Here is an 18,413-nt window from a genome sequence, read left to right on the forward strand (position 1 = left end):
AATCTGGATGTCAGGGTTTTCCCAGTCAGCAGAAAGAGTGCAGGCAGCCTTTCTAGTTAAGATCTTTGCTGTCCCATGATGCATACTTTACGCAGCCCTGTGTTTAGAGGGAGGCCAACATAGGCTAGAGACAGTTGCCTTGATGAGTTTTCTTTTATGTTGGCTAAACATCTGTTTTTCAGCAGACAAAGATCCCTTCTCAGCGAAGTTCTGTCTGACTCCTTCCCTTCCCCAGGGCTACAACTGTTTCGCACAAAGATACGGCAACTCGGGCTTTCAGAGGATCTCCTGGAAGGTGCAGCTTTCCCAGTTGCCAAGACCATGTTAAAAACTAGGCTGTGGGGCATAGATCTGCAGGAACTAATCTCAGTTGGGGAAAAAACATGCTCCCCTCTTTATTTTCAACTCTCTTGGGTACAGGAATTTAATCTTAATTATTTACAATTTTCATTTAATGCGCAAGAAAGAAGGGCCTTTTCACTGGCTAGGTTCAATTCTAATCCTTCTAACCTCCTTTGGGGTAGGTTTGTGGGTATGGCAGAAGGAGATAGGATGTGCCCATGCGATGCCCACCTGGTGGAAACTCTAGCTCACATGGATGATCTCCACCAACAATTTCTAGACCATCTATGTATTCCAACATGGAAACCAGAGACGGAGGTTATGCACTTCTTATTACAGGGGAGAGACCAGGAGCTCACCAAGACAGTAGCTAAGTTCCTCTATTTGATTTTTTGTCGCTGAAGTATGCTACAGGATCCTGCCCTTGCTGGAAACCCACAGAGATGAGGCGGATTGCTCACCTCTTCTGCCCTTTGGCAGGTGACTGTGCCATTGGGGTGGCAACGAGATCACACTGGCCTATCTATTCTGAATGTATTCTGAATGTTCTTATGTAATGCCAAAAAAGGTTACTTGACTTGAATACATTGGAGCCACAGAAGCTAATAAACCCAACTTCCTCAACTTCAGCATAAGGCATGGCTTCCAGACCCTTTATCGTCTTGGTAACAATTCTCTGCATTCTACCTGGGAATATGATGCTTCAAGATATTTGAAGGTATACCTTAACATGGGAATACATGAAACGAGCTTTGCTGATTGATCTCTATACTTCAAGTGTCATAAGAACTCAGGGCCAGGTTTTAAGTAAGAGATGCTCCAATGCTAGTTTTACGGGATTCGGCGGTATGGCAGGTAAAGGGGAACACTTCAGGTTTGTGACAAAGCATGCACCAATTCCACTGCTAGGCTACTCAATCAAAACACCCCTGTTGAATAGGGGTGTTTAAATAAAGGCTCGCATTGCACACACAGGTAGGATAAGCAAGCCAGGAACTTGTGAACCTTAGAAACGTGGCAGAGCGCAGAGCTGGTGGGGCATGGGAGGTGTTATAACCCCAACAGCAGGAGTAAGGTCCAGGTCTTCTTGAGATATTCCAGGGGGTGGCTGGAAGGTGAATCTCTGCAGCAGACTTGTGAAGAAGAGGAAGAGCTCCATTTTGGCAAGAGTCTCACCTATACATGCTCTCCGGCCTGTAAAGACACACAGGCAGCAGGGTTTAGCAGTTGTTCAATAGCATCATCACAAATACTTTAAAGCAGATTAAAATGCAGAGATAAAATAACAGCTCATGGTGCCCATCTTAAAAGAATTATGAGCTCCCAATATGAGCCATCCTGCAATGCTGAAAACCAGGGGTGGGAAACCTTTCTCAGCCCGAGGGCCACATTCCCTGGTGAGCAACATTCCAGGGGCCACACACCAATGGTGGCCATATCTAGTGGCAGAAATGGCCACAGCAATTGATGTGATTCTTACCTTTGCACAATAGGCTACATTCCAGCATGTAAAAATCCCATTGACTAAGCACACACTATGCAGGTATACACAAAAGTAAAAGAAAAAAAAAGTTACCTGCAGAGAAAGGCATGAAAGCATCTCTCGTTACGAATTTTCCTTCAGAGTTGAGAAAATGCTCAGGATAGAATTTATGTGGTTTCTCCCATTGAGATTCATCGTGCAGCACAGAGGACAGCAATGTTATGATGTATGTCCCCTGCAAAGGCAAAGCAAGAGTTATTTAAAAATAAACATATGTATCTGGTACAATGAAGATTCAGTGCAGGAGAAATGAGATTTAGTTCGAAAAACTTTAACATATAAGTCATGGACCATCGGCTGTGGGGAGGACTGCAGGGCCTGCTCCCTTCCAGGGCCTTTTCCAACTGGCCCAGGGGGCGTGGCCCAGGCCCTTACTTGGAACAAACTTTTGGGGAAGTGTGGGAAGTGTTCTGCCATTGCTTCCCTGTTCCAAGTGGTTAATGTGTTTTAAAATGTCCTCAAGCAGTCAGTGGCAATTTAAATTTTTATTTCTTTATTTCCTTTTTTCCTTTTGATATTTGGTTGGGGATTAATTTTAGTATAAATATTCTGTTCTTGTTTTTTGTTGTTTTATTGGTTCTGTATAGTTTGTGTTTTGGTTTTAAGGGGCGGGATCAGGGCTGCCTGGGAGTGGGACCCCAGCCAACACAATGGCTGGGACATGTTCCACAGGGGGGGAAGCACTGGGACATCCAAACTCGGTGATCATGGGCAGGAGGCGGAGTTATGCTAAGACCAGACCATGTCATTACCGAGGAGGCAGGTTTAGTCGTTGTTTGAAGACTATTCCTGCCTCCGGGTCTGGCCTTGACCGGATGGATACTGGAATCAACAGAGGAAACCCACATGACCTGAAGGTGTTGCTGTGTAATGCCAGGTCAATGATGAATAAAACCACTGCCATCCATGACCTGATTGTGGATGGAGGATTTGACCTGGCATGTGTGACAGAGACCTGGTTGGAGGAAGCAGATGGGCCTGTCCTTGCCGCTGCTTGCCCACCAGGTTTCTCTTACACACAGCAACCCAGGTCATGTGGGCGGGGAGGGGCGGTTGCAGTGATTTTTAGGAAGTCATTAGTTTGCATCAGGCGTCCTATTGGGAAGACCCAGTTTTATGCGTGCATGTTCTGGAAGTTGGGCAATAGGGGCAGTACAGGATTCCTTTTGGTGTACCGACCTCCCCACTGCACCAAGGATTCCCTGTCCGAGCTGCTTCAGGTCGTGGCGGATGTTCTCCTGGAGACACCTAGTTTGGTCGTCCTAGGGGATTTAAACATCCATGCTGACACGACCTTACAAGGGGCCGCTCGGGACACCCCGTCATTTCAGGTATTGGCACTATTACAGTGGGTGTCTCCGGTTATATGGACTCTGTTCTGAAACCATATGCCATCAGTGCTCCCAGCTATGTACGTGACACCACAGATTTTCTGAGGAAAATACAATCTTTAAATAATCTTCCCAACAATACTATACTAGCTACTATGGATGTGGAATCTCTGTATACCAACATCCCACACAACGATGGTTTACAAGCTATAAGGAACACCATTTCAGATAAAACCACAGCGGACCTTGCCACCAAACTCTGCCAATTTGTCCTTACCCACAACAACTTCAAATTCGGGGATGACCTGTTCCTTCAGATCAGCGGCACAGCAATGGGCACCCGCATGGCCCCACAGTATGCCAACATCTTCATGGCAGATTTAGAACAACGTTTCCTAAACTCCTACCCACTCAAACCTCTCTTGTACCTATGATACATTGACGATATTTTTATCATCTGGACACATGGTCAACAGACCCTGGACACCTTTCACCAGAAATTTAATGATTTTCACCCCACAATCAACCTAACAATGAATCAATCTATGCAAGAAATACATTTTTTGGACACTACTATAAAAATACAGGATGGGCGCATAGACACCACCTTATACTGTAAACCAACTGACCGACAAACATATCCACATGCCTCTAGCTACCATCCCAAACATACCAAACAGTCCATTGTATATAGCCAGGCACTGTTCCAATTCTACAGACAGAGACTCTCACCTAAGAGATCTACAGCAAACCTTTTTAGAACTAAAATACCCAGCAGATGAAGTTAGACAACAGATCAACAGAGCCAGACTGATACCCAGAGAGAACTTGCTGCAAGACAGACCCAAAAAAGAAAATAACAGAACACCTCTAGTCATCACATACAGCTCCCAAGTTAAAACAGTACAACGCATCATCAGAGATCTACAACCTCTCCTGGACAATGACAGTTCTCTTTCTCAAGCTCTGGGAGGAAGACCTTTCATTGCCTACAGACAGCCACCCAATCTTAAACAACTCCTAACCCACAATAATACTACAACCAGACTTAACACGGACAACTTTGCTGCCACATACACCCGGACAACACCATTACTGGCCCCAACAACATCACACATACCATCTCGGGACTATTTAATTGCTCATCGTCTAACATTGTGTATGCCATCAAATGCCAACAGTGTCCTTCAGCTCTCTACATTGGACAAACAGGCCAAACCTTACGCCAAAGAATAAATGGACATAAATCTGACATTAAGAATCACAAAACAGAGAAACCAGTAGGAGAACACTTCAATCTCTCAGGACATTCTATACAAGATCTCAAAGTAGCTGTTTTACTACAAAGGAATTTCAGAAATAGACTGGAAAGAGAAGCTGCTGAATTGCAACTCATTACCAAACTTAAAACCACGGAGAGACCTGGTCTGAACAAAGACATTGGATTCTTATCTCATTATACATGACTAAGCCATTTTTCACCTTCTCACCCCTTGCCTTTTCCTGTAAGACCTATCGCAGTCGTTAAGAGTCGTCAACAGGCTCATCTCAGCTATCTGCCAATCACCCATTCCCACCACCCTTCTGAGTAATACCCCTCCCCACCTTCTCACTATATAGAAGGATCTGGCAACTTCTGTTTCAGTGTATCTGAAGAAGTGTGCATGCACATGAAAGCTCATACCAAGAACTAACTTAGTTGGTCTTTAAGGTGCTACTGAAAGGAATTTTTTTATTTTAAATATATTGTAACTAGTGGGCAGCAGTTCAATGAAATGTATCACCTTTGGAATGAAGTAGCCATTAAGGGTAACATCTGTAGCCGTGGCATGTGGCAGGTTGGTTGGGTTAATATTGGCAATCCTCTGGATCTCATGGACCACGGCATCTGTATAAGGCATTTTTCTTCGGTGTTCAATTCTTGGCTGAGAAGATCCAACAACCTTTGCAATTTCTTCTTGGACCTTTACTGGGGGAAGCAAAAAAGAAAAGCATTAATTTTCCTGCTAAGATTATCTCTTTGATTTGGCTTTTGTCTCTCAAAATACTAATCTCTCCAGCATAGAACTGGAATAAACTGGTTCTCCAATTCCCTGGGCTCACATACTTAATCTCTAGAATGTGACATGGGTATTTTTTAAACAGGACAAACATTTTAGCCAATAACTTGATATACTGATGGAGAGAAATTCATCCAGGATGATTATTAAAATATCACTGCTGGGAATATCCTGAAGTGGTATCTTTTGCATATAATGGTAAAAACCAAATATTTCATGATCCTACCGAGCCATACAGATTTTGGAGAAAATATGGTGGAAAGTTAGCTGGAGAAAGAGCATTTGGACAGGAAGAGGAAGATTCAACTGAGGTGGAGGCGAAACAGAAATAAATATGGAACAAGATGGCTTTGAAAATTCTAACTTGGAATGTAAATAGGCTAAATAATAAGACCAAAGGGAATAAAATTGAACATGTAAAGAAGTTAAACTTGGATAAATAAAACTTAAATAAAAGGTTGGGAAAGGACTTTGTAACTTCTGATGTAACAAAAAAGATAGGAGTTGTAATGTGTATAAAACCAGGGTTGGACCGAAAACAATTATTCAAAGACCAACAAGGAAGAATATTGATAACCCAGATACCATCACATGGAGAAAAAGTATTATTAATTGGTGTGTATGCACCTAATGAGGAAAAAAACCAGATTTTTAAAAGAGGCTAGAAGAAATATTATTTGAAAATTTGAATGAAAAGATTATTTTGATAATAATAATAAATAATAATAAATTTTATTTATATCCTGCCCTCCCCAGCCGAAGCTCAGGGCAGCTAACAACAATGATGGGCGATATGAATGGTGTAGCCTCCCTAGATTGGGACAGGAGGCTTCTAAAGATTTGTATACTAAGGTAAAGAGGGCAGAAATTCTATAAGGAACATTATGAGACTACAACTCTATAATAGTGGAATTAAGAACAGGGACAAGTTTCCCGATGAGATGGAGACTAAATGAAAATTTATTAAATGATGAAGTAATATTAGAAAAAGGGGGCAAAAAAATTAAAGGATTATTTTGAAATTAATTTGAACCAAGAGACAGATTGAAAGGTGGTACGGGATGCCAGTAAAGTAGTAATGTGGTGGGGGGAGGGGTTACATAGCAACGTGCATAGCAAAAAAATATTAGAGAGCAGAAAAAACAAGAAATTTTACAAGAAATAAAAGGGAAAGGGAAAGAATTAATAAATCCCCCTTGAAAAGAGGTAGTGAAACAGGCTATCAATATGTTGCAAATGCAATATTCAATTATAATAAACCAAGAAATAGAGTGGAAAACAGAATATTTAAACAGAAACAATTTATTTTATTTTTTTAAAATTTTTTTATTGCATTTTTCCAGATAAAAATGAACAAACAAAGCAAAAAGAAAAGAAAAAGAAAAAGAAATAGAAGAAAAAAAGAAAAAACAAACCATTTCAACAACTTATTTCAACTTTCCAACGGACTTCCCCACATCTCCCGCACAGAGCATTCTTAACAATAAATTTATCAGCAAATTATAACCTTGTTTCGTATGTTTCTTTTATACTTTCAATTACAATTTAAGTTTAAGTTCCTTATTTCCCATTTACTCTATAAACAAACATACTATCCTTTTTGACCATTTAAACCTAGGTTCTTTCATTAACATTATCTAATTTCGTATATATTCCACTCTCGTTGCTGGGGCTAACATTCGAAGTCATGCGAAAACCTATAATTCGTATAACTTATAAATCTTTTGCAAATAGTCCTTGAATTTTTTCCAGTCCTCCTCCATTGCTTCTTCTCCCAAGTCTTGGATCCTGGCAGTCATCTCAGCTAACTCCATGTAGTTCATCAATTGCGTCTGCCACTCTTCCAGTGTGGGCAAATCTTGAGTCTTCCAATACTTAGCGATAAGGATTCTTGCTGCTGTGGTAGCATACATATAAAAGATTCTATCCTTCTTTAACACCTTTTGGCCGACTATGCCCAGAAGGAAGGCCTCCGGTTTCTTAGGGAAGGTGTACTTAAACACCTTTTTTAACTCGTTGTAGATCATTTCCCAGAAGGCCTTCACTCTTGGACAGGTCCACCAAAGGTGAAAGAATGTCCCCTCAGCCTCCTTGCATTTCCAACATTTATTATCAGACAAATGGTATATCTTAGCAAGCTTAACTGGGGTCATGTACCACCTGTATACCATTTTCATAATGTTTTCTTTCAAGGCATTACATGCCGTAAACTTCATACCGGTGGTCCATAACCTTTCCCAATCCTCAGACATAATATTATAACCAATGTCTTGAGCCCATTTTATCATGGCTGATTTAACTGTCTCATCCTGAGTATTCCATTTAAGCAGCAAGTTATACATTCTCGACAATACCTTGGTCTTTGGTTCTAACAACTCTGTCTCAAGTTTCGATTTTTCCACCTGGAATCCAGTTTTTTTATCCAGCTTAAAAACCTCATTGATTTGGGCATAATGAAACCAATCTTGCACCTTACCCTTTAATTTTTCAAAGCTCTGCAACCTCCAATTATCTCCAATGTTTTCTATTATTTCCCAATATTTCGGCCAACCGGCCTCCATATTAGGTTTTTTCCGAGCCTTGGCCTCTATTGGTGATAACCACCTCGGAGTCTTACTTTCCAGTAAGTCTTTATATTTTTTCCAGACCATAAATATTGCTTTTCTGACAATATGGTTTTTGAACGTTCCATGTGTTTTTGCCTTGTCATACCACATAAACAGAAACAATTTAAACAGGCTAACAAGCCATGGAAACTATTAACTTGGCAAATAAAGAAGAAAAAAGAAAAAACCTGCATTAATAGAATAAATGTAGGAGGTGGAGTTGTGCAAAATCTGAAAGAAATAAGAAATCAATTTGTGAGGTTTTTATACAGAACTATATTGAGCTAATATGAGGTAATTTAGAAGAAGTGGGTAGATATTTAGAAGACAGCAGACTACCTAAGATACCAAAAGATAAAATGTCATTTGTTAATGGACCTGTCACAATGATGGAATTACAGCAAGCAATTTTAAACCATAACTTAGGGAACGTACCCTGACCTCATGGACTTTCATCAGTATAATATAAAAAAATTAAAGGATTACTTAATACAACCTTTAAAAGATATTATGAATACATCTTTGAATACAGGAAAGTTACCCAAATCCTAGAAGAGTGCATGCATAACTTTGATTCACAAGCAAGATAGAGATCTAAAGCTGGTTAAGAACTATCAGCCTATTGCATTGTTGAATAAATATTCAAACTGTTTGCAGACAAATTAGCTAATGTGTTGAAAACTGTATTAAAAGAGGTAATATTATGAAGCACCTTGTCTGCGCTGGTTGAAGGAATGGTTGTTATTGAAGAATCCACATATTTTAGATTTGGAAGCTCATGGTATCATTTTTGGTTGGCACATTTATTTGTGGTATGAAAAGGTGAAAGTGCATAAAGGTTTTACAAACCAAATAATCATAATATTAAATATTATGAAACAGAAATTCAATTAAAATTAATTTAAAAAATGCAAACCATATAATGGGGGGGATTATAGAGTATGGGATAAGTATAAAAACCTGTTGGAGACCAAAACACCTCTATGGCTTTCATCTTTGGAAGCCATAGTGGTGAAAAAGAAAAACATGATGGAAAATTGGGCAACATAGAAATTTAAGTGGAGAAGGTGGAGAATTGAAATTAAAATAATGATTTATCAGAGATGTTAACAACATGGTTACAATATCATCATTTGAATGAAGTATTTAAAGAGGATATATAGCAGGGGTTGGGGATGAAACATCACACTTAGAAAGAGACCTGTTAAACTGTAATGTTAAAGTGATATCTAAAATGTATAAAATATTGGAATGGGAGACAAAGGAAGAACAAGTGAAATCTTCAATGATACTCTGAACAATAGTTATTGCTAATAATACAGAAATGGACGGAAAGTTTATCGAACATGGATATAAAATTTACATAATGTTATAGTTTAAGAGAAAATTATATGAAAGCGTTATATAGATGATACTTAACACCTAGTAGATTGGTGTCAGGGAACTGCCATCGGAGGAACAGGTGGTGGAGGGGCTCACGGAGGCTGGGAGAGACTCAGCAGCAGAAGCAGGAACCAGCAGGGGGAGAGGTGAGTCTCTGGTGGAAGGGCTCACAGAGGCTGGGAGAGACGCAGCAGCTGAAGCAGGAACCAGCAGGGGGAGAGGTGGGTCTCTGAGGGAAAGCGAGCAAGAGGGAGGGGTCAGGGACACGTCCAGCGAGAACAGTGGGGAGGTATCTGAACCTCCCATAGGGAGACCCACTCCTCGCCGGAAACTGTCACGCCGCGAGTCCAGGAGACGTGTTTCCGTTAAGGAGCTTTTATGCTGGAAGCGATTCCGAAAGCAACCACTGTCGGAATCTGCAAGTGACTAGAGCAGACATGTCTGAGGGGCTCTGTCACAGACAGAGGTTTGTGAACTTGCACAGACTCTGAGGGACTACGATTTTACGCACAAGCAGCTCATCATCCCATCACAATTGGCTAAAATGTATTAACCCAAATTGAATATGTGGTCGAAATGTAAAGAGAAAGAAGGTACCGTTATTCATATGTGGTGGTCTTGTAATAAGGTTAAAGCTTACTGGGAAATGATATATAATAAAATAAAAAAGATGTTTAAGATGTTTTAAAAACCAGAAGATAACTTTTTTTAAAAAAGAAAGAAAGGAATGGAAATGGTTTATTGAATATTTACAAGCAAACTGTAAACATACTAAGACATTGGCAGGATTAATGGAAAAACTTGCAGTCTCAATATATATATGGGATATATACAGGAATCTATATCTAAAATAATATGTTGGGATAATTTGGAGTATGCAGGAATATGAAATGAAATGTAAAGAACCACAGAAAGAGGGAAAAGGGAGTCCAGGTTGAAATGTAAAACTTATGACTGAACAAGTGTGTGTGTGTGTGTGTGTATGCAAATTATAAATATTTTCTCTCTCTAATAGAATTGGAATTAAGATATCTCAGTGTGTGTGTGTGTGTGTGTGTGTGTGTGTGTGTATGCAAATTATAAATATTTTATCTCTCTAATAGTTACATATAACTGGAATTAAGATATCTCAGAATAATGGGAGCCAACCCAATTAAGAGCACTCACTCTGAATTTCAGGATATTTCATCATTAGCAACAGTCCCCAGCGCAGTGTGGTAGAAGTGGTCTCCATGCCAGCAGTTATTAAGTTGGCCACAACAGTTTTTAAGTTTCCGTTGTGGAAGTATCCATTCGTCTTGTTCTTCTTCTCCTCCTGGGTTGCAAAGAGTATGAATGGGTTAAAACAAATGGAGTGAGAAAATTTCACATGCAGAGATAAAAATGAATACCTGACAGCACCTGTTGATCAATGTATTGCTGCTTGCTGACCAGTGAGAGATTCCAGGCTTTCCAGACTATGCCATCATGATGGTATAGGGTTTGTTTACACTTATGTACAACCCGAGCCTAAGATGGAGGGGCTCAGCATCAAGACCCCAAAATGTCTTGCTTCTCCATAGTCACAGTTGTTGTTCTCCATCTACCAGCTAAGAGAGGAGGTGACCCAGAAACTACAACTAATCCAGAATGCGGCAGCTAGACTGGTGACTGGGAGCGGCCGCAGAGACCACATAACACTGGTCTTGAAAGACCTACATTGGCTCCCAGTGCGTTTCCGAGAACAATGCAAAGTCTTGGTGCTGACCTTTAAACCCCCAAACGGCCTCGGCCCAGTATACCTGAAGTATATCTCCACCCCCATCGTTCTGCCCAGACACTGAGGTCTAGCGCCAAGGGCCTTCTGGCAGTTCCCTCACTGCGAGAAGCCAAGTTACAGGGAACCAGGCAGAGGGCCTTCTCAGTAGTGGCACCCGCCCTGTGGAACACCCTCCCACCAGATGTCAAAGAGAACAACAACTACCAGGCTTTTAGAAGACATCTGAAGGCAGCCCTGTTTCGGGAAGCTTTTAATGTTTGATGTATTATAGTATTTTAATATTCTTTTGGAAGCCGCCCAGAGTGGCTGGGGAAGCCCAGCCAGATGGGCGGGGTATAAATAAATTATTATTATTATTATTATTATTATTATTATTATTATTATTATTATTACTGCCTACCTTCTCTAGAAGGTTCGGGGGGCAGTTTCCACCATTTCCCCTCAGTCCAGTCTCTGACATAGGGGAAGCTTGGCGATCCAGCTCCTTCTTCTCTTTCAGGGACTGGACTGAAGAGGAGAGAGAGGAGGAGGGCTGGAGATCACCCACTCCTCCTCCTCTGCTCCCCTCGGAGGAGGGGGGAATGGTGGGGGAGACTAGGGAGGATGCTTTCGCAAAACGCAAGTTAGCACTTTGGGCAGCACAAAACACTATACCATGTTACAAGGCAATTCTGGTGGCCGAGGTTGAGGGAGGTGGTCAAGGAATATTCATAGAATCATAGAATCATAGTATCATAGAATCATAGAATCATAGAGTTGGAAGAGACCACAAGGGCCATCGAGTCCAACCCCCTGCCAAGCAGGAAACACCATCAGAGCACTCCTGACATATGGTTGTCAAGCCTCTGCTTAAAGACCTCCAAAGTAGGAGACTCCACCACACTCCTTGGCAGCAAATTCCACTGTCAAACAGCTCTTACTGTCAGGAAGTTCTTCCTAATGTTTAGGTGGAATCTTCTTTCTTCTAGTTTGGATCCATTGCTCCGTGTCCACTTCTCTGGAGCAGCAGAAAACAGCCTTTCTCCCTCCTCTATATGACATCCTTTTATATATTTGAACATGGCTATCATATCACCCCTTAACCTCCTCTTCTCCAGGCTAAGCATGCCCAGCTCCCTTAGCCGTTCCTCATAAGGCATCGTTTCCAGGCCTCTGACCATTTTGGTTGCCCTCCTCTGGACACGTTCCAGTTTGTCAGTGTCCTTCTTGAACTGTGGTGCCCAGAACTGGACACAGTACTCCAGGTGAGGTCTGACCAGAGCAGAATACAGTGGCACTATTACGTCCCTTCAAAGCTTGTGAGATGTGTCAGCAGGCAAAGAGACCCAGAGAAGCACCAGCGGGTTTGCTACAACAGTTGCCCACCCCACAAGGCCTTTGGGAAACCATAGCTATGGACATTAATCATGGAACTGCCAAAATCATAGCAGCAGATAGTGTTCTGGGCAGTGGTCATCACCTTGTCATGGTGAGTGGGCTTGCATGTTCCTATGACCCTTTTGAGTGAAGCCGTCGGGAATATCATACTCCCAGCAGGTCACCCAAGGCGGTAAGGTCAAAGGGAAGGAGCTAGACAAAGAATGACCGAAGAACTCCTCAATGGCAGAACAGGTGGATGATAACAAGCGGTATGTTACAACGGCTGTGAAGGCGGATGAAGGCTGCAGCAGATAGGAATCTACTGGTTTGTTGTGACTACTTCATGCCATCGGAACAGAGACCTACTGCGAAGACTGTGCGTTGGTCAGCGTGCACTGATCTACACACATAAAACAAATTCACTCACAGACGTCTTCCAAAAACCCAACCCAAACCCGAAAAGTCCCACAGCGATCAGCAAATGGTAACGGGGGCAGGATCGTGAAATCTGGAAGCCCCTAGTCATGAACCGGCACATGCGTGGTGGATACAGATTCAGTCATTCTGACTCAAGGAACGAGGCAGTTCAACAGCTCAACAGCTGTATCCATGACTGAGCAGCCCTTTTTAGGATCCTCTCTGCTCAGCCCAAAAAGGGGGAGGGGTTAGAAAAAGTGCCCTAAACATAGTCTGCTTCCCTTTTCCCCTGACTGGATTACCACACCCAGTGGGGTCACCACCTAGCGGTCGTAAAAGACAATTGAGCAAATCCACACCATGATCAACTCCTGCCCAGGAACCAATGTCCCCACTGTGGAAGGACGTGTGGATCCAGAATTGGCCTCCACAGTCACTTACATTGTTAAAACTGTGTTTATGGAAGACAATCATACTCGGCTACGAGTGATCGCCAAAGAAGAAGAAGACCTGCTCACAAAGATTGTGCACTTTGTGCCCTGTAAGGGACTTCTGACAGCCCTTTGTAGACCATGTTTTCAAGTTGCATGGGCTCCCCCTTAGAGTGATTTGAGACTGTGGAACCCAATTCACAGTTCTGGAAGAAGCTCATACAACTACTCAAGGTAGAGTTGTGCCACACCCAGAGATAATGGAGAGCCTGTGTGATGGCCTGGGATTTGGACTCGGAGGCTGAACCTGAGGAATCCCAGCCTGCACAGGAGTCTCCACCTCCAGAACCAACTGAGCCGGGGCTGGAGCATGAGCCTGAAGGGTCCTCACTTGTGCTGGATCCTCAGGTGCAGGCACCAGCTGAGTCTGCTCTGGCTCCTGAGGTGATGGAGGACCCATTGCCTGCAGGTGCTTCACTCTCAACCCCATCAGGGGAAGCTGAGGTTGCCTCTGGGCATCCCTCAAGCCTCTCCTGAGCTGCAGAGGCTCAGGGCAGAGGGGACTAAGATTCCACAGGAGGAGTGCTCACCTCCAGGCCAGGAGAGGCGAGTCACCTGTGGACCGGTGCTGCCCTATGCCTCGGGGCAGATAAATGCCAGCCAGCCCCAGTCCCAAGTTGCAGGAGCAATATTGCTGGTAGCCTGTTCCTGCTGGAACCCTGTCCTGCTTTCCTGCCGGAGCTCCTGACCTCATCCAACTCCCTGCCCTGCACCCAGCTTCAGCTTTGATGGATTGCCTCCATACTGCACCTTCGACCTCGGACTGGACTCGGACCTCGCCTCACAGTTAACCTGCGGGACCAGCACAGTCGGAAAGGACTAATTCCACGTTGCAGCAGTATCTATGTTGCTATGTAAACTACTAGCAAGATGATTGGGTGTCCAAACTTCCCTTGGTGGCCGTTCATGTACAACAATGCACTCCATGCTTCAATGCAACAGACTCCCTTTTTTGCCAGTCTTGGATACCACCTCTGCACCTTCCCATCACAAACCAACACCTTGTAGGTACTGGCATCAGAAGACTTCATAGAAGAATTGGTGACTATCCAGAGCTTGCTCAAGAAGCGTTTAGACTGTGCTGAGGAGGCAACTAGTGAAAACTATGGTTTCCCCAGTAGTGATGTATGGAAGTGAGAGCTAGACCATAAAGGAAGGCTGATCGCCGAAGAATTGATGCTTTTGAATTATGATGCTTGAGGAGACTCTTGAGAGTCCCATGGACTGCAGGAAGATCAAACCTCTCCATTCTTAAGGAAATCAGCTTTTCAAATTTTCCAACCCTTTAAAAATAATTTCCAACCTCTTATTTAGAACTCTGTCGTCACCCAACCACCTGTTTCCTTTTCTGGGTGCTAATTAATTGGTAAACAGAAACTCCAATTCATATTCATTTCCAATCTTAGTAATGGTTAAAAGAACTGAAGCCCTAATTTAAGGCTGATTGGTCAGTGCATGGGCCAATGTTTTTTCCTTGCTCTGAGATGCCTCCCCACCCTCAAAGCTTCCTACCTCCTCCAGTGTGAAGAACGCCTTCTTCTCAGCACATGAGGCATTATCCCATCGTCCCTTGTATCAAAAGGGAGTCTGGCAACCATTACCTCTTATCACTGCATAATTATTTCTCTTGGCAGAAGCTCCAGCAGCCGATGGTCAGCCTGACATAATTCCACCCCTGGAAATTCATAATCCCATTGGCCTGTTTTCTTGATCAGGGATTTCCCCCCCAGAAATGCTGGTGAGCACACAACCTTTGCCCCTGCAGAGGCAACTTCTGTAACACATTAACAATGGCTGACTATTGGGAAAGGGGAGGAAGTATGCCAGGTTGGTCCCTTCTGAAGTGAGACTTCCTGACTACAACTTATGCATTCACTTGCGAACATGCCCTTAAAACATGAATTGAAAATGGCAACGCTTATTCAGGGCCAACTTAAAAGACTCCATTACCTCTTGCTGTTGGATAAGAAATGAGTCAATAAAGCTCCTCTGGTCATTTTCATCCAGATCTCTGAGGTGTTTTATGAAGGTGGCATTTATGAAGGCAAACAGCTCATCTCTGTTTTGAATGAAAGTCTTAGGAGCCCCCAAAAGAAAGCCAAGCGCAGGAAACATGTTATACAGCTGAAAGGATAAACATGTGAAAAAAGGAAAAGAGACATTAGGAAAGCTCAGTACAGTTCTCTCAACTGCGTCTCTCAAAGCATGGTTGCCCAAATACAAAACAAAACTCTTGAATGGCATTTGGAATGGGGGATGGGGTAACTCAGCATAGCATAATTTATGTGCAACCCCAAAATAATACGCTATGGCAGTTCTCCTCTGGAGATTTGCCTTCAGAGAGGGAGATCTGCCCTTGGAGGCCCCTTCTGAGCCATCATGGAACCAACTATCACTTGTTCTTCCTTGTCCTTGGAGTCCCGATGGCAGTGAGACAAGAAAGGGTGTGCGCAAAAGAGACTTTGTTACAGTTATGGGATGACTGTGCCGTGTGAGTTTTCTTAATATTTTGAATTAGCACCAGGTTTCTCAAGAGACCAATATTCTGTGTTTTGTGGTGAAACCTGAACAATAAACAATAAACAGGTAGCCCTGCCCACTTTGCATACACTGTTATTACAATCAACTGTTTGTTTGTTTTAATTGGAAAAATAGATTACCGTGACTGAGAAGCTTCCAAAAAGTTGGGCATTTTCACTGGTCAACTTCAGAAGTCTTATGTATGTGGGATCTTCATAATCAAATTGCTTGCCTAGTATTATGGCCACTATAATATTGGCAACAGCTGCATTCATAATTTTGGTGGTCTCAATCGGGTTTCCTATACATGAATATGACAGTTAAACGAAAATATTCTGTTGAAATTCCAAGTATGGAAAGGGCATTGTTTTTAAGTCTGCTCTTTGTTGCCTTAAATCCCTACTGGCAGCTTACCTATGAGTAGACCTCATTTATCAAAGAAACTGATCCTTAGTGCTGCTGGATGTGGCCATAGCTGGGCTAAGAAATGCTTAAAGGGGCTTGGAAGTCACAGCAGCTATTGGAGTATAATCTACACACTACAGAAGAAACAGACCGATTACGTCTCCACAGGAAACCCTGGGAACTGTAGTTCTGGAGTTAGCGATAAGTATGGGCTCATCCACACTTCCACTTCACACACGCTTTTTATTATTATTATTATTATTTCATAAATTTTTATTCATACACTTCACACACGCTTTCTAGGTATGGTTGAAGCATTTCTCCCCCTTCCCCATTCCTTTTCAAGGAGGAACCCACTCTTTAGCAGTAGATCAGAACCAATGGCAACTGGAGAAAGCCCAAATTGCTCAACAGCATGGTTTTTCCCAAGGGAAAGCAACGGGAGAAGAGGATATGTGGATGAGCCCTGTGGAACACAACACTCTAAGCACCTTTAAAGTGCTATGCTTATGCAGTGGTTTGACTTCACCCCTGGAGGCACACGCTTCTGGAAGTTAGGAATATGTAACACGATACTATGGTAGTGTAGCTATGCACCAGAGGAAAACACCAACCCACCTTCGTAAGATTCAAATTTCTTTATCAGGACACTGCATTCCTCAACAATTCTATCCTCGATGGACCTCTTTCCCATTCCGTAGTCCCGTAATGTGCTTACAGCAAACCGCCGCATCACTTTCCAGTTCTCACCATTAGACAGAACTATACCTGAAGAGATGGGAAGAAAGGTTTCATGTCTGCATGGTCATTGTACAAAAATATCAATAAATTATGTTCTGCATTTCTTCCACAGAACTGAGAATGGGTCCCAGCTATTCTCCCATTCAGACTCAGACTTCTGAGCTTTGACAAAGTAGCTGGTAGATGTGCCATCAGAGCAAGACCTGAGAACACATAGATAGAGAGAATAGAGTAGAGGATTGTTTGTACATGACAGGGGTCCCAGCAGCACTCAGCTTGATACTTCGTAATCCATGGGCAGACATTATGCCTCCTTCATGTTTCCTCTCTGTATAGGCTGGACCAGAAAATGGTTAGTCAGTTTCCACCCGGTGTGTGGCATTACTTTTCCATGGGACGATTATTGGCAGGTATCATGCTGAGGAGAACTACCATGAGGAGGCATGGTGGGAGCTGCCTCTTCCCCCTCACCCTGAATCTCCCCAGGAGCAGGAGGACAGTATAGATTTAGATCAGTGGTTTGCAGAGGGGCATAGCTGAGAAGGCAAAAGCTGGGAAATACTGGATGGAGAACAGCTAGGAGAAGAAACACTGGAAGAGAGAGGGTTTACACATTCACAGTCGTTGGATAACATCCTCCCCCCCTCCCCTCGATCTAGGAGGGCTCAGAAAGTCTCCGAACATAAAGCACAGCAACTACATGCTCAGGTTATGAGATGTAGGAGTGACGTGGGTGGATAGGGATAGCAGGGGGAGGGGGGAGCCTTAATTGGAAGCACCACCATTCTAGCGGGAGGCATTTATTGTCCCTTGCTGTGATTATTGAAGAATTCTAACTGGTAAGAAGACTCTGTTTCCTTTGTTCTGCTTATCTACTGCCATGGGGGGACATTACCAGTTTCAATAAAAAGGGAAGTGCCTCACCGAAGTCTTGTGCAAGCCCTTGAAATAATGGAACGATGGGCCTGTCTGCAAATGCGTCTGCCTGATTAACCAGCGCCTCCTTTACTGTCTCATATCCTGCCAACACCACAGTTTTTCGGGGTCCCATTTGGATGCTGAAGATGGGGCCATATTGCTTTGACAACTGGAATTCAATGGAAGAAAAAATGGGAAACAGAGTATACCCAAAGAATATATTAATGTAAATAATCGCTGACAGAACTGACTCCATTACCTTCACATTTACCTAAGAGAAAAGACTCTTTTATACATTCCACAGAATCTAGTAGCAAAGTTTTGCTATTTTTTTCAGCTTTTTTTCAATAACTACGATTGAACTCAGTAGAAATTACTTCCATGTCATTGTGCCTTGGACTGAGCTGAAAACATATGACTTAAGAATAGTAATTTTGTGGAATGAATCCCCTTTTTGTATCTTTGCAAATCACCATGCAAAACGGAATCCAAATAACATAATGATAAAGTAAAAGAGCATTGTCTATGCCTCAATGCT

General features: G+C 42.7%; 2 protein-coding genes across 3 annotated transcripts in view; both read right to left on the reverse strand.

Annotated features, from left to right (window-relative positions):
• Positions 1-18,413, reverse strand: part of LOC309528769 (cytochrome P450 2K1-like) — a 51,139-nt gene that overhangs the window by 31,885 nt on the left and 841 nt on the right. The window lies entirely within an intron of this gene.
• On the reverse strand, positions 604-18,146 carry LOC309528779 (cytochrome P450 2K6-like). 2 transcript variants are annotated; one of them, XM_082216437.1, is made up of 8 exons: positions 17,882-18,146; positions 16,835-16,984; positions 15,952-16,112; positions 15,242-15,367; positions 10,433-10,580; positions 5,001-5,185; positions 1,919-2,060; positions 604-1,536 (listed from the first exon to the last, which is right to left on the reverse strand). In XM_082216437.1, the coding sequence occupies exons 1-8, from the start codon at positions 18,129-18,131 to the stop codon at positions 1,349-1,351; spliced, it is 1,350 nt and encodes a 449-aa protein (XP_082072563.1). In that variant the 5' UTR covers positions 18,132-18,146; the 3' UTR covers positions 604-1,348. The 2 variants fall into 2 exon arrangements, with proteins under 2 accessions (XP_082072563.1, XP_082072562.1); XM_082216436.1 differs by having other exon boundaries at positions 15,242-15,415.

Source organism: Podarcis vaucheri (assembly GCF_965113315.1).
Source record: "Podarcis vaucheri genome assembly, chromosome: 3".
Classification (NCBI taxonomy): domain Eukaryota; kingdom Metazoa; phylum Chordata; class Lepidosauria; order Squamata; family Lacertidae; genus Podarcis; species Podarcis vaucheri.

What these genes read in the sequence shown, in the direction of transcription:
- LOC309528779 (XM_082216436.1), bottom strand. Translation starts at nt 18,131, where the DNA reads ATGGAGTCAGTTCTGTCAGCGATTATTTACATTAATATATTCTTTGGG. An exon ending in TTCTTATCCAACAGCAAGAG is followed by an intron (nt 10,581 to 15,241) that starts GTAATGGAGTCT and finishes TTTGCAACCCAG; the next exon opens with GAGGAGAAGAAGAACAAGAC. An exon ending in TTTCATGCCTTTCTCTGCAG is followed by an intron (nt 1,537 to 1,918) that starts GTAACTTTTTTT and finishes GTGTCTTTACAG; the next exon opens with GCCGGAGAGCATGTATAGGT.